This window comes from Crocodylus siamensis, chromosome 4 (genome assembly GCF_052110815.1).
Source record: "Crocodylus siamensis isolate JL-2025a chromosome 4, ASM5211081v1, whole genome shotgun sequence".
NCBI lineage: Eukaryota > Metazoa > Chordata > Crocodylia > Crocodylidae > Crocodylus > Crocodylus siamensis.
This window is the reverse complement of record NC_143398.1, coordinates 3,541,243-3,560,181: the sequence shown is the minus strand read 5'-3', so window position 1 is coordinate 3,560,181 and position 18,939 is coordinate 3,541,243. Positions and strand designations below refer to the sequence as shown.

The 18,939-nt window shown below is 57.5% G+C and overlaps 1 protein-coding gene across 4 annotated transcripts in view; it reads right to left on the bottom strand.

Moving 5' to 3' along the window:
* STRIP2 (striatin interacting protein 2) overlaps positions 1 to 16,203 on the bottom strand; it is a 41,395-nt gene extending 25,192 nt beyond the window's left edge. The window contains exons 1-12 of one of the 4 annotated variants that reach the window (XM_090041487.1): positions 16,056 to 16,122; positions 14,560 to 14,636; positions 13,680 to 13,749; positions 10,652 to 10,726; positions 7,511 to 7,645; positions 5,991 to 6,111; positions 5,455 to 5,523; positions 4,080 to 4,186; positions 3,588 to 3,715; positions 2,201 to 2,386; positions 1,429 to 1,652; positions 29 to 94 (exon numbers count right to left, since the gene is read on the bottom strand). In XM_090041487.1, coding sequence (XP_089897613.1) covers positions 29 to 94; positions 1,429 to 1,652; positions 2,201 to 2,386; positions 3,588 to 3,715; positions 4,080 to 4,186; positions 5,455 to 5,523; positions 5,991 to 6,111; positions 7,511 to 7,592 — 983 coding nt within the window. In that variant the 5' untranslated portion in view covers positions 7,593 to 7,645; positions 10,652 to 10,726; positions 13,680 to 13,749; positions 14,560 to 14,636; positions 16,056 to 16,122. Of the gene's footprint in view, positions 1 to 28; positions 95 to 1,428; positions 1,653 to 2,200; positions 2,387 to 3,587; positions 3,716 to 4,079; positions 4,187 to 5,454; positions 5,524 to 5,990; positions 6,112 to 7,510; positions 7,646 to 10,651; positions 10,727 to 10,833; positions 10,853 to 13,679; positions 13,750 to 14,559; positions 14,637 to 14,792; positions 15,930 to 16,055 lie in introns of those variants that run through there. The other 3 variants (XM_090041488.1, XM_090041486.1, XM_090041489.1) reach the window with 3 other exon arrangements.
* Between the last annotated feature and the right edge of the window lie 2,736 nt (positions 16,204 to 18,939).

Below are 18,939 nucleotides of genomic sequence, written 5' to 3'. Positions count from 1 at the left end.
TCTGTTTTCTCCAACCCACAATACTTACTGCCCCAGTGTAAATCCAATGAACTTGTGCCTGCTTGCTTCCAGGAAATGCTCAATGTCCTTCTGTCTGATAGACCGGCAAAGAGGAGAGGGGAAAAACAAAATGCACGTCAGAACCATCCCATCAGGATCCAGATTGCTTAGAAACTGGACAACGTGGACTCAGCATGCACCGTCTGCCTCTCCCGTACCACTCCGAGGGTGTCTGACAGCTAGAGAGTCTGCATTGCTTCAGAAACAATGCAAACAAAATGATCTGGATTTATTGTAACCCTCCAGAATAATTCAAAGCATAGATCTGTCTTATCTGTAGAGTGAGTTTGTACAATTCATGGGGTTTTTTTTGTTTTGTTTTTTTTTACTATCTATCAGCTCCCTGCAGTGTCCTTGAAAAGGACACACAACCTCGCTCCATTAGCCCTGAAATGGCTACGCAGCTACGGGAGACAGCAGAGGTGTCCACTGCTGCTGTCTGACAGCTCGGATCTTGGTGCCACTAGAGTAATCCTGAGTAGGAGGTCCGGTTGCAAGGGGCAGAAAGAACCCACTTGAATTTCCATATTTTCCCCTTCTTTCCCTGGCAAAATGATCACTATTTGACTTGAAAGTTGGGAGAATATGTGGCTTAGGCAGAAACAGACGTTTAAGTCCCATTTTAGAAACAGGCTCCTGCCTGCGTTTAACCCAAAATGCAGTTAACAGACTTGAGACAGAAGCTCAGCTAGTCCGGCTAAACAGCTTAGCCCTTGCATTGCTTCCAAACCGGGGAAGTGCACGTGCCCCACCATTTTAAAGTCACTTGGATCAAACGCTGGCCTCACTGAAACCAATGTTAAAATGCACAATGACATTCAGCCAGGCCAGCACTTCAGCGGCTGCATGTAATAACAGCCCTCCGTATCTGGTTTTAGCATTACTCTTGGAAAGAGGCACCTCAGTTGAGGTTCTTCCAGCTTTTGGATCACAGCAGTACCACTGAACAATGGTCATCAACTGAATAGGCAAGAGACTCGTTAAATAAATGGTTGAGAATTTAATTAAACAGCTCTTACAACCGGTTTCCCAAGATCACAGTCAAGGACATGCCCAGCTCTCCATCATCAGTGCTAATGACAAAGCTTCTCTTCCTTTTCTCCCAAAGGTTCTTGGGCATGGGACACCATACGCAGACAACACTACTTTCTCCAACTCCTATCCAGTTATACATCCAGCTTGGCCGAACCTGGCTGGTGAGGTCAGGGGAAGAGCACAGTCACAGCTGGTGCAAGAGACACCAAGTGGAGAAAAGGAATGGGTTCTCTCTAGTTCAACCTGTACCTGGCTGACATTCAACCCATAACTGGTTTCAATATCAAGATTGCTGGGGCAGGGGAAGGTGACAAAGAAACCATCCGGATATACCTGACTTTGGGTGCCCATGGAAGTCCTTTGGGGAAACACACCCGCTCAATGGGTGGGCGCTGAGCTGGCAAAGCCTGGATGATCGCATCCCGCTCCATCAGGTCCAGCTCGCCCTCGATCCCACTCTCCACATCATCGTTTTCTTCTTCATCCACTCCAGCCTCATCATTCTTGAATGGGTCCCTCTCGTTGTAGATGTCCAAGCTGTCTTGTTTCATGAGGGGCTGCAATATGTGGAAACAGAGGAGAAACAAACAGTCCAGATCACTTCCTGAACCTGGAAGTGTTTCCTATCCAAGCACTTCCTTCCAGGATTTTGACCCATCACTTTAGTTGGCATCTGGGCTTGGACAAAAAGCATCCTCCCTACATTTATAAAGGGGAACCCCTTGGGTTCTGAGCTTGCTCCTATTCAGGAGATGGGAGATATTTTCTTTCTTCAGAGTCTGACTTTTTTGGCTTTGGTCAGCATCGGTCCCATAGCGAGATACAAACTTTGGATCCTCTGATCACACAGCCCTACCAGACCAACGGCTGAAGACCAGTTTTCTGGCCCAAAGCTTACTCTATGCCCAGTGCTCTCTCTCCCAGAGTGACTTGAAGTTTGGGATGTTTCCTTAGTAAGAAATCAAACAAGACAATTCCAGGATACAGGTGACTGCCATTTACCCCTCTACCTGGGGCGGGAAAGGGTGCTACTCAACATGCAGATACCCCAGTAGGACGGATGTTGCACAGGACCATCACGCGCCAGGTCCCAAGAGGTTCTTACCCGCCTGCTCCGGTGGCTACGCTTCTGCTGCTGCTGTTCGATGAGTTCGATGGAGCAGGCAGGAGGCGAGGCAGCCCGCATGCTGCGCATCACTTGGATGCTGTCCTCTGGCAGAGGGGGCAAGCCCAGGTCCTCCCGCTTCTTCATCTTCATCACCTGGAGAGCTTCAAATCCACCCAGGGTGAACTGCAGCCCAGCAAGCGAGTCACAAAAGAGAAAGAAGAAAGAAGTGAAGCAAACCATTATTTTTCCCCGAAAGCCTCGGCAGAAATTTAAAACAGAGACCACCGAACTGGAAAAGACCAAACAGATGTGTGTAGCTACCAGTGGCGACCCCCTGACAGGCTGCGCTCTCCACTTAGGTGATGGGCAGGGGGGACAGGTGGAAGTGCCAGTGGCTGGATGAAGCCTCCCCTTTATTCATTAATTCTGTCTAGATTTCTTTATACGTCCCCAAACAACCTGCTGCTCACCCTTGTTGTATATGAATCTTGTAGGGTTAAAGCAAGGCTTTGTAATGCTAAAAGTGAGGCCATTTCTTTGTCCTTTTGCCTCCGTTTCATAAAAGCGGACACAGCACTTACGAGACGGCTGGGAGGAAGAAGGGTACTGTGTGAGGGTTACTGATAAAATACGAAGCTAGCTGAATCCAGTCAACAGAGGAGTCTCGTCAACAGGAGAACCTTGAAAGTCGGGCGTGATTTGTTTTTGTTAAATAAAGAAACATCTTGAGACAAAATATAGGGGGCATGTAATTCAGAAGAGTTAACCTTTGGTGTTCACGCGCACAGTGCTGCTTGATTAGACAAAATAGTGATTTAGTTAATAGATGATTAAGTATTTTTACGAGCACGAGCTAATCACGAACTAACGCTGACATCCCGACAAAGTATAAAATAGTATTATAACTAGTAAGCGGGGTCTCTCTCTCAAAGAGGCACCTCGCTCGAGCGAATAAAGATTCTGTATTTAATTTTAAACACTTGCTGTGTGTAATTATTGCCCCAGCCTACAGCGAACTGCACATAACTTTAAAACCGTAATTCGTAACACCCTGTATTCATCCTACACCGATTCTTCTCTCTCACAACCTCGTGTGTGGCAAAGGCCAGTTGTCAAAGTAACCAAAACCAGGACACGGGACGAATCAGGTATCTCCCACTATACCCTCCTGGCCAGTGCAGGATTACTCCCCTCTTAATGACAGAGTTAAAAAAGAAAAAAAGCACTATAAAATATGTCACAGTGATACTTTGGTGATGGGCCTTCAACACTGGGACCTCTACAAAGTCGGATTAAACGGCAAAGAGAGCCCACGTGGCATCGTCCCAGGATACGACCTTCCTCAGTGTATCCGAGTCTTGGAAAGAGAAAGGACGGCACTCACCAGCAGCACCTTCCAAAGCAAGAGCAGGACTTTCTTCATGGGGAAGTGTGGAGCATGCCCGCTGCAGAACTTGATCACCATGGTGAAAAGCAGGAGAGCAAACGGTTCTTCGCTGTGCACGGGAAAACCTGGGGTGGGAGACGACCAAAAACCAAAGAAGTTTAAGACAAAAAGAATTTGTCTTGTTCCCAAATGCTCACTGATGAAACTATACAGCTTGAGGGGCCTCTGCATATGGTTTGCTTATGGCAGCAGGGTCTTTGGATCTGCTGTCTTTAATCGCTCTGCCCCCCAAGTCTCTTGGTCATAGGTCAAACCAAGTTTTGGCTAACGCAGTAAGTAGGGGTCCCTGTACTGTATAGCAGTTTGCCACCTCTGGCTTTATAGCTACAGCTACGAGGCCGTTAGAGCAGTGGGTTACGAGGCAGACAGGACCGTGCTTGTCTCTTAATAACCATGCGGGAAAGGGAAAACGGGCATCCACTGACTCACTCAGCTCCGTTCTGAATGCCTCTCGGGAGGTTTTCCACTCGGGCGCGTCCGTCTCCAGCTCCACGCGGATGTTCTCGATCATCAGGTACATGACGCTGAGCAGCACTCTGGGGAGAGCGCGGCAGAGAAAACCGTTCGTGAGGCCGCCCAAAGTCCGCCTCCGGTCGCAGCCACCCGACTTCAGGATTCGCAGCAACACAGAAAATGACGGTGGGAGGGACCTCGGGAGGTCACATCTGGTCCAACCCCCTGCTCAAAGCAAGACCAGCCCCAGCTACATCATCCCAGCCTGGGTCTTAAAAGCTTCCAAGGAGGGAGAGCCCGCAGCCTTGCTGGGTAACCTGTTCCAGTGTTTTACTGCCCTCCCTGTGAGAATTTTTCCTAACATCCAACCTAAACCTCCCTTGTTGCAACGTGAGCCCACTGCTCCTTGTCCTGTCGTCTGCCCCCACTGAGACCAGCCCAGCTCCCTCCTCTGTGCAGCCCCCCTGCAGGGAGGTGACGGCTGCTATCAAATCCCCCCCGGTCTTCTCTTCTGCAGGCTCAACCAGCCCAGTTCCCGCAGCCCCCCTCACCAGTCCTGTCCCCCAGGCCCCACAACCATTTTCACTGCCTTCTGCTGGACTCTCTCCAACTTGTCCACAGCCTTTCTGCAGTGGGGGGCCCAAAACTGGACACAGGACTCCAGATGTGCCCTCCCCAGTGCCAAACAGAGGGGAAGAATCACTGCCCTTGATCTGCTGGCAACGCTCCTACACCGCAGCCCAGGACGTCATTAGCCTTCTTCGCATCAAGGTCGCACCGTTTGCATCTATCCAGCTTCTTGCCCACTGTCACCCCCCGCTCCTTTTCTGCAGAGCTGCTGCCCAGCCAGTTGGTCCTCAGCCTGCACCGATGCACGGGATTGCTCCCTCCTCAGTGCAGGACCATGCACTTCTCCACACTGAACCTTACTGATGCCTCACACCAAGGCGACCTTCTCACAAGCACCGATGGACTTGAAGCCGATACGCTCTCTCTCCATGGCCAGAAAAGGAATAGGGGCCAGGAGAAAATCTGAGGCATCTTTCTCTTCCCTCCCTGGAGCTGAACAAGCAACCACAATAACACACCCCCAGACTATGCCAGCTTGGAAAGCCCCTCATTTATCCTCGGTACAGCAGTTGCCACTGGAGCATTTGTTAAGCTTAGCTTGGAGAATATTAAAGCGTGAAAAAACGGCAAGAAAATCCAGTGACCTCCTTGCTGCTTTGGGTAAGGGTGAGGGAAGATGGGCTGTAGGCAATGGACCCAACGAGTCTCGGTCGGTTAGGTCAATACTGAGGAAAGGGCAGGCAGGTCCTAGCACGGCGTTCTCAGGGTGAGAGCGGGTTACCTGAGCTCCGTGCTATCTGCCAAGGAGATGGCCGGTTTCCGCAGGGCGCTGCTGCAGGCCTGGCTGTTACTGCAATGACGAGAGAGAAGGAGGAGTTTGCTGTCAATCTCCTGGGACCCAGGATGCAGAGCGACTCCGCTACTCCACCTGGGCAGTGAATATTTTGGGCCCATCCACACTAGAAAGAACAACGTTTAAAGCTGTTCTTCGATGCCGCTGAGCACAGCCGCCGGCTCAGGAGCACGGACTCATTTACGAGGCCGTGAAAGAGGTCGTTAAAGCCCTGCTCATCCTTCCCAGTCAGAGAAGCTGCAAGGTTCACAGCAAGACTGACATGCATGCAGGTATTTTTCTTACAGAGGACCAGCCGGTTTTCACAGCGCCGGCTGGGAAGACAAGCTTCACACCAGGAAAAAAAAAACCCCAACAATGCTCCCATAAGGACATTTACCCAAGCCACTAAAACCAATCAGGGGCATCCAGGATGCATTTATAATAGAAAGGAGGGCACGACCCGGGAACGCGAAGCTGCTCACTCGATCTCCATGTTCAGCAGCTCCAGGAAGGCCGTGAACATGCCCATTTGGTACAGCAGGAAGTTGTTGTGCCGAGACCAGTGCAGGACATCCAGCTCATTATTGCACTCTCCAAACACACCTGGGGGGACACAAAGGCCAGCGAGCGCGAACAGGCAGAAGAAAACCGGCTTTCAAGTGCGTCTCGTGCTAGTGAACGGAGCCGGACGGACAGGCCTGGCGCCTTCAGCCCAGCTGCAGCACGGTGCAAGCTTCTGCCCTCCTAACACTGAAGTGGAGCCGAGTCTCAGCCTCCCTACAATGCTTAGCTGCCCCCAGCAAGGCTCGGTAAGCACCGACCTTGCAAACACCAGCCGGTGTGCACTGCAAACCCGCGATCCCTTTTATCCCCCTCTAGCCCCAGGATTTGGATTTTCCAAAGAACCAACGGGACGAAGCCCGTGCAAAGAAGCTTTCCTGAATGGGAGCCTCCAGGGAAGAAAAACCCTTCAAGTTTCAACTCAGTCTAAGGCAGGGATCAGCAACTTAAGGCTCACAGGCCTGGTCCAGTCTGAGACAGTCCAACCCAGTTCAGGGCAGCATGGGGGAAATCGGGCGGCAGGTAGTTGCACCGAGCTCCTCCACAGCCCCCTCCTCTGCAGACCTCCCCGCTGCTCCCGCTTGCTGCGTATCTGCAGCAAGGGTAAGTGCGGGCGGCTTGAGTTCCCAGGGGTGGGGGGCAAAGATCTGTGGCCCACAGAAGGGGGCTGGGTTGCAAGCTTGAGCCCATGTGGTCAAAAGGTTGCCAACCCCTGGTCCAAGGCACATATGAGATATAGGAGTGGGTCTCCTGCTACCAGGGAAGGGGAAGTGGGGGAGGAATTGGGTCGACAGTATCCAGGCATGATGCATGTCCATGCACAACATGAATCCATGCATGACATGAAAAATGAAGAGAGCAAAACTAAGGAAGGGGAGAAGCCACGTGTAGGGGACTAGTCCAGGAGGAGCTATCCACGTGGGCAGCGAGGGACCTGCACAGCTGGGGTCAGGGTGAGGCTGTGTGTCGAACTCCTTGTACTTCAACCACTGAACGGCCTCTGGGTCACAACTCAGTCTATCCTGACCCAGGCTGGGTTCAGGCCAGGAACGACTAAGGCAGCGGTTCCTAACGTCTCATCACCGTAACAGAGCTGGACCCGAGACATTCATTTCTCATACATTATCTGTCCTGCACCTGAACTGGCCGTGGCTTTCAGCGTCACGGTCTGCCTCTGCGCTCCGAGGATGGGGAGCACAGGAATCCTTTAGACACATCCAGAGTTTGAGTCGGTCTGATAAAAGATCTCAGATTTACCCAAAGAACTGGGTCTGCCTGTGTCCTTAGACTGACACGGCTACAACCTGTACCCCTGAGACGCATCCAAGCTTTCAGAGCCGGCCCGCAGAGCGGGGTGAACAAGCTCCTCCAAAGCCCGGCAAAGGGCTGACAGCGCGAATGACACCCCGAGTGCAGCGATTTAGCAGGAGCACGCAGTTACCTTGTGCCAAATAAAGAATGGCCCGGGCTACTTTCAGCCGCTTGTCCCTGTTCACCACCTCCAGCCCATCCAACAGCCGCATCACATAGGCCTTCTGCTGTGCCGTGTCCAGGTCTGGCCATCTCTTCCCCTGGACTGGAAAACAACAGATCAGAGTGAATCTGGATCCAGGTTCACAGGATCAAAGGAAATGAGGGTTGAAGGGACCTTGAGAGGTCACGTCTAGTCCAACCCCCTGCTCCAAGCAGGACAGGCCCCACCTACATCATCCCAGCCAGGGCTTCGTCTAGTTGGGCTTTAGAAACCTCCAAGGACGGAGAGTCCACCACCTCTCTGGGTGACCTGTTTCAGTGTTTCACCACCCTCCTAGTGAGAGAGTTTTCCCTAATATCCAGCCTCAGCCTCCCTTGCTGCAACTTGAGCCCATTGCTCCTTGTCCTGTCACCTGCCACCACTGAGACCAGTCCAGCTCCAAATTAATCAGTCCCCTAATCTTTCATTTAATGCTGTCCAAAGCCCTCTCAGACATCCCAGGGAAGGGTGTCAGATAGGACAGAAGTCAAGTGCAATCATTTTTGCTGGAGATGCAGCTGCCTATCCTGGTCCGTAGACAAGTTTACCACACTCCTTGAAAAACAGAGGACGCTGTTCCTATTTGACACACCCAGCTCACAGGGACACATGGGGGACTGCCATCCACTGATCTTGCCATCCCATCACTTTGCTCGTAGTCTGAGGGATGCAGGACGGCTGAGTTGTCAGCTGCAAGGCACACGGATGTTCCCACACACCAGAAAACTCAGCTCTTTTATCTTGAAAAAAAAAAAAAAAGCCCAAACTTCCAGGTCTATCTGAAAGCTGAAAAAGCACCTCCTGTCACTGTTAGCAGCTACTCAGCGCAGCAGGTGGCAAAGAAAGTCAAGTAGCTTAGGGCAGTTGATGGAGCATCAGGGATTTCTTCCCACCTCTACCCTGACACAGTGTCTGAGATTGGAAAACATGCTTGCCTTTCTCTGTACAGCAGATCTCCCCACATTCATCAGCAAAATGGGGATACAGCAACCCAGGCCGTGGGGTTACTGATGAGAAGTCATCCTTGAAGAACAAGGAGATCCTTAAATGAAAGGTGCGCTGAGCTTCCACACAGGAAAAAATACTGAACTCGTAGAGAGGTAGTTTATTCCCACAATCAGATAAGGACGGACTGCTCCGGTGAGGTTATTTCCTCTAGCAATTTTCAGCAAAGGCGCTGCAACACTTTAGGGTCCAGTGAGGTCTTTTGAACCGAGCTGCACAATGTCAGCACTGTTAGGTGCATGCATGATTCACAAGACACTAAGATGCGGGGGGTCGTGGGCACACTGGAAGGATGCAACAGGCTACGATCAGACCTAGACAGGTTACAAGGGTGGGCAGATGAGAATAGGATGGGATTCAACACAGACAAGTGCAAGGTGCTGCACCTCGGGAGGAACAACCGGCACCATACCTACAGGTTAGGGAACTCCCCTCTTGTCAGCACAGAGGCGGAAATGGATCTGGGGGTCATCATTGATGCCAAGGTGAACGTGGGCCGGCAGTGTGGGGACGCGGTCAGGAAGGCCGACCGCACCTTGTCCTGCACCCACAGATGCACCTCGAGCAGGTCCAGGGAGGTGATCCTCCCCCGCTGTGTGGCACTGGTCAGGCCGCAGCCGGAGGACTGCGTCCAGCTCTGGGCGCCGCACTTCAGGAGGGATGTGGCCAGCACGGAGAGGGTCCAGAGGAGGCCACTCGCATGGTCAGGGGGCAACAGGGCAGGCCCTGCGAGGAGAGGCTGCGGGACCTGAACCTGTTCAGCCTCCACAAGAGAAGGCTGAGGGGGATCGAGTGGCCTGTTACAAACTAGTCAGGGGGGATCAGCAGGCACTGGGGGAGTCCCTGTTCCCCCGAGCACCGCCAGGAATGACCAGGAATAGCGGTCACAAGCTGGCAGAGGGGAGGTTTAGGTCAGATATCAGGAGGCGCGACTTCACGGTCAGAGAAGTGGTGCAGGCTCCTGCCCTGGGGGGCTTTAAGAGGAGGTTAGATGAACACCTTGCTGGGGTCGTTTGACCCCCAGTACTCTTTCCTGCCGTGGCAGGGGGTCAGACTAGATGATCTGCTCAGGTCCCTTCTGACCCTAGAAACTATGAAACTATAAGATAAACCCAGAGATTTCAAATAAGCATCCACAGCATCAAAACCAGCCTGATCTGCTGTGACCCGTGTTTGCTGCAACACAAGAATTGCTCTGGTATTTTCCCAGAGCCAAGGAGCGAGTGCAAGCCAACAGCTGGCATTTTCCCAGGGGCGTCTCCAGTCCAGCAAGGGGGGGGTCTTGAGTCAGAAAGGTTTGAGAAACACCGGTCTAATCTGAAGTCTGTATAAAACAAATCGCAGGACTCCCCTGAATTAAATCCTCTCTGAACTTCGGCATCTCTTTTAGAAACAGCATTCAATTTTTATTGAAAAACGTCCAGGGAAGGAGAATCCACCACGGTCATTTCAGCATTGGCACAACGTTCACTTTCTTCTGGAAGTCTCCCAGGGCCCAACATTAGCGAAGCTGGCCAGTTTATGAAGCTCTTAATTGGGTCTGCCCTACTGGCATCTATCCAAGCATCCCAGCATCTTCAGTGCGAGGATTCACATCACACCTCTCTGTGGTGCTACTGTCCCCATTTTGCAGATGGGGATATGAAACACAGAGGCTGCGGCGGACACGCCAAGGGCCACGCAGGAAGTCTGGGGAGAAGTGGGAACTGAATGCAGTTCTCACGTCCCAAGTGACAGCCTGAACTGGACCATCCTTCCTCGGTGATCAGTGAGGCCCCGAAGCCTGCCCGTGGTTGGCAGGGTTTTCCAGACCTCACCGCAAAGAGTGGCACGGTCGGGGAGGCTCAGGGGAGCCAGGATAAGCCGTCGATATTGGCAAGCCCTCCCGCTTTGAACTACGACCTCAACGGCCCGGTCTCGACCCCAATCCTGTCGCCCGTGCTGCACACGAGCCGGCCCCTGCGCCCTGGCAGACGGTTCGCCCGCAGGGAGGTCCCTTGCGAGTCCGTCACTGGGTCGGCCCCGTCTCGGCAAGAGGCCGTACCCCGCACCGAAGCGGCGTACCTTGAGTTTGAAAATCCTCTTCAAAGCACCTCCTGTTGGTGACGAACTCCGGCTCCTCCGTGTAGCTGTACAGCTCTGGGGGAGAGAGGAAAACAGGCAGAGCAATTAATGAGGGACGGTGGTGCTGGGGTAGGAAAGGGAGGACCCCAATTCTCCCGGGGCACACAGTCGCGGACACCCACGTTAGACAAGCGATTGGCTTTTGCTCAGCATCCGAGGGCCTCGCACCTCGCTTTGCACGGAGAGGCAGAGACACGGCCACTTTCCCAGCGTTACGGGGACCGGGGGAGAAAGCAGAAAACCATCGACTTCCCCATTCCCCAACCAGTTCCTCAATGTAAAAGCCTCCTTCCCTTCCCCCATGGGCACCCCTGGCTTTAAGATCAAACTCATGGGTTAAATGAAACAAGCCCAGCGGGCTGAAGTAGCTCGGAGTCTGCAAGGTTTATTGTAATGCAAATGAAACTGGGCCTGCACGGATGGCTAGGCTACGACGCGGGAGCTACGCGGGCAAGGCATAACACCACTGCTAGAGCGAGGGCACAAGTCACCGCTCTTCTCCTTCCAGCACCGTTTCTAGCCCGTTCTGCCCTCAGGTTTTCCAGCCCCCGCCCCGGGCAGTCATGCTTGGGTTGCAGAAAAATGCATGGGACTGTTTTCTCGTTTCCTTTGGGTTTTTTTCTTTTTTAAGCTAAGCTCCACAGAAGCGGTGGAGGAGCCCCAAACCTCACTGGTTTCAAGGGAGCGCACAATCAGTTGACACAAGGATCCTACGACGCCCGTGCCTGCGAGGGCAGGGGACTGCCCCCAGGACCCCTTCCAGCCCCGTCCGGCACAGCACGAACGAGACTCGTCCAGACTGACGCAGGGCAGAGGAAAGCCCTGCGCCGAAGAGCTGGCAGCCTGAGCGAGGACAAGCTGCAGGCGGCAAGTGACCGGCAGGGCGAGGGTGGAGGCCGCGAAGCTTCGTAGCCTCCCTTTCTGGGACGTGCCGTGTCACTCTTTCCTGGCAGATTTCATTGTCCCTGGATTCGGGGCTGGCGAGTCCCCCTAAAAACATGCCCACTACGAAGTCTGGGCGGCAGGTGCTTTCATTTATCATCCACGACACTGGCACGTACCCGGGCAGCCCTTCCTCCCCCCGTCCTCGGGGACTCGCGTCAGCCGAGCGCCGGCGCCTCCCGAGCCGATCTTCTTTCTGCATCGCGTGGTGATGCTGCAGGCTGGTATTTCGCAGCTTCAAAAGCGATCTGGGTGCCTCACCCATTTAAATAGCTCGACAACACCACGGGGGAAAAAGAAATGGAGACAGGCCTGGCACGGAGACAGCTCCAAGGAGCTTATTTAAACCTGACTTACTGAACTGCGTGTTTGGGGGCCAGGAGAGGACAGTAAGGGGGAGCGACCTTCTCCTGTCCCCCACGGCGGAAGCACAGCTCCTTAACGAAAACGCGCCACATATACACGTACCACCGGCCGGCACAGCTCGCACCTGCACGCGGGGAGCTCGAAATAGCGACCCCGTGGCAGCTCGCAGCTCAGAGCGTGCTCAGGGCTTCCTGCCGCGTGCCCAGGAGAGACAGCAACGAGGAATGGGAACAGCGGGCACGACCTACCGCTCAACTTCCCCAGCCCCAGCGTATCCGACTACGGCGGCCTGCCCACGACACGCAGCGCTTCCCGAGCAGGAGCGACCTCGCGACCACCAGACCGGCCGCCCCCCTCCTCCTGCTAATCGCCAGGCGCCCCCCGGCTCCCTGCTCGAGCCCGCCAGCCGGACGTGGCGCTCGGGGGCCACGATCCAGCCAGCGAGCAAAACGCAGGCGCGACACGCGGGTGCTCCGGGCGCGACGCGTGCCGCTGGCGGCTCAGCTCGGGCGCAGCTCTGACAAGCCCCGAGCAGCAGCAGCAGCCGCCGCCCAGGAATGAGGAAGGAAGGAAGCCTGGCACTTTTCAGCCCAGCCCAAAAAGCTGTTGCTCTTTGACGGCCGTAGGGCAGCCTCAGCAAAGGAGCTGGGAAGCCTGCCAGCGAAGCAGAGGGGCGACGGCACCAGCGGCATCAGCAGCGGGGGGACGCAGCGACACAGGGTCCCTCGGGCAGCACCGACCCGAGCACGTAGCCAGCCGCGCGAGCTGGGTCTGTGCTTGCTGGCGCAGGCGAAGGCCAAGCCCCTACCGCCCACCTTGCCTGTTGCTGTACAGGCACGCCCGACAGCGCAGCAACCTCCGCCGGTATCCTCCTGGTCTGCAGGCCAAAGCTTCGGAAAGCTGGAGAAACACCCCAGCGTACCGACGCTGCGCCGGCTCTCGGGTCTGGAAGCGCCCGGTTCAGCCCTCCGCCGCGGCCCAGAGCACGCATCGCCCGCGCAGCGCTAACCGAGGAAAGCTGGGCTCTCGGCCGGCAGCGCGAGCCCCGGCACAGATCCGAGCCCTGGTCCGGCTGCACAGACTGGCCCGAACCTACGTTAACAGCATGAGCTCCCAGCGCGCAGCAGAGAGGGGGATCGGGGAAGAGGCCGATTTCCCTTGCCCAAAGCCTTCCCAGACGCCTTGCGCTATTCAAGACATCACGGGTGCCACGTGCATGTGTGCGTGTGCGTGTTTGTGCACACGCACGTGCTCCAGTGATTAGTGAATCCAGGGTGGCCAGGAGGGGTGGACGAGGAGGGCCCCGCACACCACAAGCCACTGCCGGCATGGCATCAGGGCATTCAAATACCTCCAGCGACTTGGCTACAAGGCCCCCACGCGTTTCACTCCCCCCCAAACCGGCAGCGCCGTTCGCAGCTCTCCCGTCCCCCCCGCGAACGGCTGTTTCAGCGGGGGAGGAAGTCGCTTCGGCCGCACGTGGTTTGCAGAGCACTCTGCAATCCTCCGGGGTGAGCGGCGCTCTATTAATATAGGATGATAACATTAAATATGCATCTCCCACCAACCCCAGCCCCGCCGTCTACCCAGCAGGCAGCTATTAATAGCGAAGCTGAACTCGTGCACGGCAAAAACCTCGGCCCTCCGCGTGCCTCTTTACCTGACAGCTCAGCCGCGCGGCTGTCGGCGTCTCCATACTCGAACTCCAGGCTGGGGTAGTCCGCCGAACCCTGCGGCAGAAAGAGTCCTTTGTTAGTGCGACGCCGGGGTCCGTTTCACGTCCCGAGGAACCGGAGCGATCGCGATTCTGCCGACGGAGGCGCGTGTCAAACCGCGCAGCCTGGCGGAGAGCAGCGGGGATGCCCGCTTCGCACCCGGGGGCAGGGTATCGCGTGCTGAGCAGAGCGGCGCGTAACTTCCCCAGGGGCCGGGCTCGAGCGGAGGGCTGTCAGGACCCAGAACCCGTCGGTCAGCCAGGGACGTCCCGAGGACGAGGCCAGGAGAGCCGAGAGCGGATGCTGAGGCCGCGCCAGGACGGACCTCCCAGTTCGGCTGTCCCAGCATCCGCGAAAGCGTATCAAACCGGGGCCCCAGGGAGCAATCGCCCAAGCAGACGGGAGCTCCTCTCCAGGGCCAGGGCAGGGAACGCGTGCAGACCACTGACCACACACCGCCCGCTCGGAAAGGCTATTTTGATCGCGCTCCCAAAGCCGCTTGGGCGTTGCTATCCCCCGAACAAGGACCCAGCGTTTCCAGACCGCGACTCCTACACCGAACAGTGGCACGCGGGCGTCCCGGGCTGCTCCAATCCCCCCGAGAGCCTGGCGCTTTACCCTGCGAGGTAGCTAGCTCTGTTTAGAGAGAGGCATTTTTTAAAGAAAAAAGTCTTAAAAGCTTTTTTAAAAGGGACTTTTCTTTCTTTTACGCATCCGACAATGCTCTGAACCACACTACGAAGGCCACCCGAGGCGGGATCTGACGCTGCAGCTTTCCAGGTGAATGCCTGCCTGCCCGCACTTCCACCGTCGGAGAAGACCCACCTGTCTATAGAGCCAGATACAAATCCTTGGGATGCTTTCCTAAATTAAGGCTGGAGTCCTGTGCTCCACGAGGAACCCTGCAGAGGGGCGACAGGCAGCATAAGGGCACGCGCAGACAGCAAACCTAGCACTAAAGGGGGTTTTGCCTTTCCTTTTTTTAAAAAAATCGAAACGTATTAGTAGACACGAGCGTACGAGGGCACGCAAGACAAACGCCAAGAGTCAGTCGTTACCAAGGGTCACAGCCAGGCCCGGTGTCCTCACGTCCGAGCCGTGGCTTCACTCCCTCCGTTCCCAGCCACGCTGCAGCGGGCGCCTAGACACCCCCGGGTTTCCGGGCCCCCGGCGACGAGGCGCGGCGTAGGTGTCGTAGCAGGGAGAGGCAGGCAGCCGCGCCAGTCTGAAGTCAGGCAGATTTGCACCCGCTGCTCTGACACCAGCCGCTGGGTATCTTCCCCACCCGTGCTGCCGCGTCCCGCGGCTACAGCTTCGCCTCCGCAGAACACAGGTGCTTAGGCTGCAAGTAGGTCTCTACCCCGTGGAAACCGCCGGCCAAATCAAGGAACCGGGGCACGAACCTTTTGCAAAAGGATCTGAAGAAACGAGCGCGGGAAGGCAGCGCGAGCACGTGCAGGCGACCCGCTAGAGGACACGAGGCATCACAAACAGCAGCCGAGGGGAACCAGAGGATTATTCAGAGTTGAGAAGAACTGCGCTACGTGGCACGTGCAGCCTGCCCGGCTAAACTCAACGGGCGCACCTACACCTGCAGGAACGCGCCTTTCCCCCTGTGCGTTGAATTAGCGCCTCCAAGTTGTGGCACTAAATGAACGCACGCTGGGCTGTGCTAACACACAGCAGCACGTTTGCGCGGCAGACTATTAGCGAAACGTCACCGGGTTTTGTGTGACGCTTGAACGCGCTGTAAGATAACCCACTGTGCACGGAGTGCGGGCGCGGACACGCCGAGCGGCCTGGGCGGGCGCGGCCCGCGCTGCGACGGGGGCAGGAGGGGGAAGGTAGACCCCGGCCCGGCCCGCCCCCACACGGGGACCCGCCAGCGGCCGCGCCCGGGCAGGAGAGCCGTGCCCCCGCGGCAGGAAGGGGCCCGAGGCCACCGCGCCCGGGCGCGCGTTAAGGGGGGGCTGGCGCCGGGGGAAGAAGGAATCCCCCCACTCCCACCGCCACGCGCGGGCGGGAGCGAGGAGCCGGGCTGCACCCGCGGCCGCTCCCGGGGCGACGAGCTCGCAGGGGTCCCACGGCGTGAGCCCGGAGCCCCGAGCGCGGCCGGCGGCTGTCGGGCGGCTGCTGCGCCGGCCGGCCGGGGTTAAGCGGGTGGCCTAGGGCAGCGGCGCGCAGCCGGGCTGCGCCGGGACCCTGCCCCCCCCCAAGGCTTCGGCGCGCCCCCCCTTCTGCAACCGCGGCCGGCTCCCCCACCCACGGCCCTGCGCAAACCCGCGCGGGGGCACCGTCCCGGGCAGAGCGCGGGTGCCCACCTCGCAGCCGGCGCGCGGGGCGCGGAGCGCGGCCCGCCCGGGCGCCTCCTCCATGGGTCCCGCCGCGCCGCTCCGCGCTCCGCGCGCCGCGCACGTGGGGCGGCCCCCGCGGCCCCGCCCCCGGGCGCCCATTGGCCGCGCCGCCGGACTGGGCGGGGCCGCGGGCCGCGCGCCCGCTGGCTGGCTGCGACACGCCCCCTGGCGGCGATTGGCTGCCGGCGGAGGCCGCGTGGTGGCGCCGGCCGAGGCGGCCGCTGCCCCCGCCCCGGGCCGCAGCCAGGAAGGGCATCGCCCCCCCCCCGCCGGCCGCTCCCCCCGCCCCGGGCCGCAGCCGGGAAGGGCATCGCCTCCCCCCCGCCGGCCGCTCCCCCCGCCCCGGGCCGCAGCCGGGAAGGGCATCGCCCCCCCCCCCGCCGGCCGCTCCCCCCCGCCCCGGGCCGCAGCTCGCCGCCCCCGCCGGTGGAAGAGCAGCGGCGCGGCGGGGCGTAGATGGCCGTGCCGATCCAGGTCAAACCCCGGAGAAGTCAGGCCTGGCCAGGCCGAGCGCGACGCGAGCCGAGGGCCCGGCAGCAGCCGAGCAGCAGACCCCCCAGCCAGGGCCCCCGGGCCGCGGCCTGCCGCCGAGTCGCTGCCCACGAGGGTCCCGTCTGCCCCGGCCGGGCTGCCGCTCGGCGCAGAGGGAGCGAGAACCGGCGGGGGGACCCGACTGCCACGAGGGCCGGCCCCGCTCCCCTGCCGGGACAGGGGCGAGGGGAGCGGGCTGGAGGCTCGTCACGGCCTGGGGGCTGCCCCGAGCGCCTGGCCCTGGCCCTGGCCGGTCCCGCCTCCCCTCCCTGGTTTTTAGCTCCTCTTTAGGGCTGGACTGCCCGGGGCAGACGCCGGCCACGGTCCCACCGCTGTCCCTGCACGGTGAACGCAGCCCGGGCACCAGCCACTTTTCCGACGCTTTATTGGCGTTTTGAGATTACAGAGTCTTTATTGCTGCTCTAATACAATCACTCAGACATGAATATTTAAAACATCCGTTTGAAAAGGTTACACTTCGCAATGTCGTCTCCGACTGTAAATGTGACAGATTATTTCATTTTTGTCCTGGTTTCTAAAGTTCAACAACAGGATCCCCCTCCTCAGATCATCGTGCTGGTGTCTCCACTCTCCTTTCCCCCCTCTTTTTTTTTTCTTTTTTAATTTGTTACATTAAAAAAACCAAAGAAACCCCCTGGGGACAACTCTGAGAGGAGGATTCCCCAGATTGATTCGAAGCCAAGCAAGCAGAAAAGCTTACGGAAAAGCGGAATCGCATGGAGAAAGCATTTGAAAAGATTCGAGGGGAAAAAAGTCATTTCGGAGGATCTGGTGTCGTTATTATTTTTTTCCTTCTTGTATCTACACAGAAGATAAAATAGGTTTAAAATCAGCACAGACTCTGCCGGGAGGACAGCCCCACCACGGGCCGCACCAGGGACGTGGACCAGGGAAGCGACTGTCCTCCGCTGCGGGGATGGGACCGCTCTCTCCCCCGGGGCGGATCCTGCTTCTCCCGCCGTGACCGACGCAACCCACCGCTGCCTTCCCTGATGGCTCCGCCCCAGAGGCGACACGGCCGGCCGGCGTCCCCGACCAAGGTAGGGGGTGGCCAGCGGTGCCGCCGCGCTGGTGTGAAAGGCCCGTGCTCTCACCAGCTCTCAGGGAGACCAGCTGCTGCCACATGCCCAGTCGGTGCCTGAGTGCAGCCAGCAGAGCAGGTGCCCGCTGCCCACAACGGGAGACCGCTCGTGAGCCAGGCCGTGGGGTGCCCTGGGCTCCCGGCTGCGCGAGACAACATTGCCAGCCCCAACCCTGCCAGCCATGCTGCCGCGTAGCCCAGGGCCTCAGCCTTTATCCCAGTCTGGGACACGCGTGCCCAACGCACAGGTGAGAGCGTGCTGGGAGAAGAGTGGTGTCAGCCGTTGTTAGCCATGGCTGGGATTTCACACCAGCGCCGTGACACCCACCTGGGGAGGCTGAGGCAGTGGGCAGCGGTAGCTGCAGAAATACCACATTGCTCCTTAACTGACCCCGGGCCCGAGCGGTGAGAAGTTGACCTGCAGAGCAGAGGCAGACCGGGGCCGAAAGCCAACACCCGTTGAACAAGCAGTGTCACACACCCGATTCAGCCCCGGGAGATAAAGAGCAGGTGACCGTGTTGGATGTGTGGATGCGCTGTCAGACCCGGATACTGGCTCCCCGCGGTCTAAGCTACATCAGAGGCGAGTTGCGTGTTTCCCGGTCCCTGGCTATTGGGATACTGCGCTGCGATTGCCATGTCGCACTGCCGGGACACGCTCCCCTTCCCCGTCTGTCCCTTTCTCCTTGGCCGCTCGGGCAGCCACTACATGCCGGGATCGTGAAGAGCGACACGGGTGGGTCGGTTTGTGGGCCTTTTGCCCCCCAAAGCAGCGCAGCCGAAGAGTGAAATCCTGGCTCCCATGCAGTCAACAGAAGGCCTGCCCCGATGGCCCGGGGACCGAGATTTCGGCCCACATTTACAAACACACCAGATGGAGGAGTCTTGTAATGAAGCGGGTCCCTACAGGCTGGACAACTCAACCAGTGTCATGGAATAAGGCCAACCTGCCTTAGAAAAACACTTCAGGTGATCTCTTTCTAGAAGTGTTATGATCCAAGTATAATTCGCCAAGAAGAGAAGATTCAGGGAACAGACCGATCGCTGATCGTTCTGCCCTTACACGTGGCTGCCGAGGGTTTCCGACAGCACGTTAGAAGGAAAGCTCCATCACATGGGTTTTTTGAGGTTTTACTGAAAAGCAAAGAGGCAAGCTTGCTCTAGGGAGCAATCCTGATGTGGGACGAACCAGCCTAGGAAGCAGTCGTCATCTCTGGG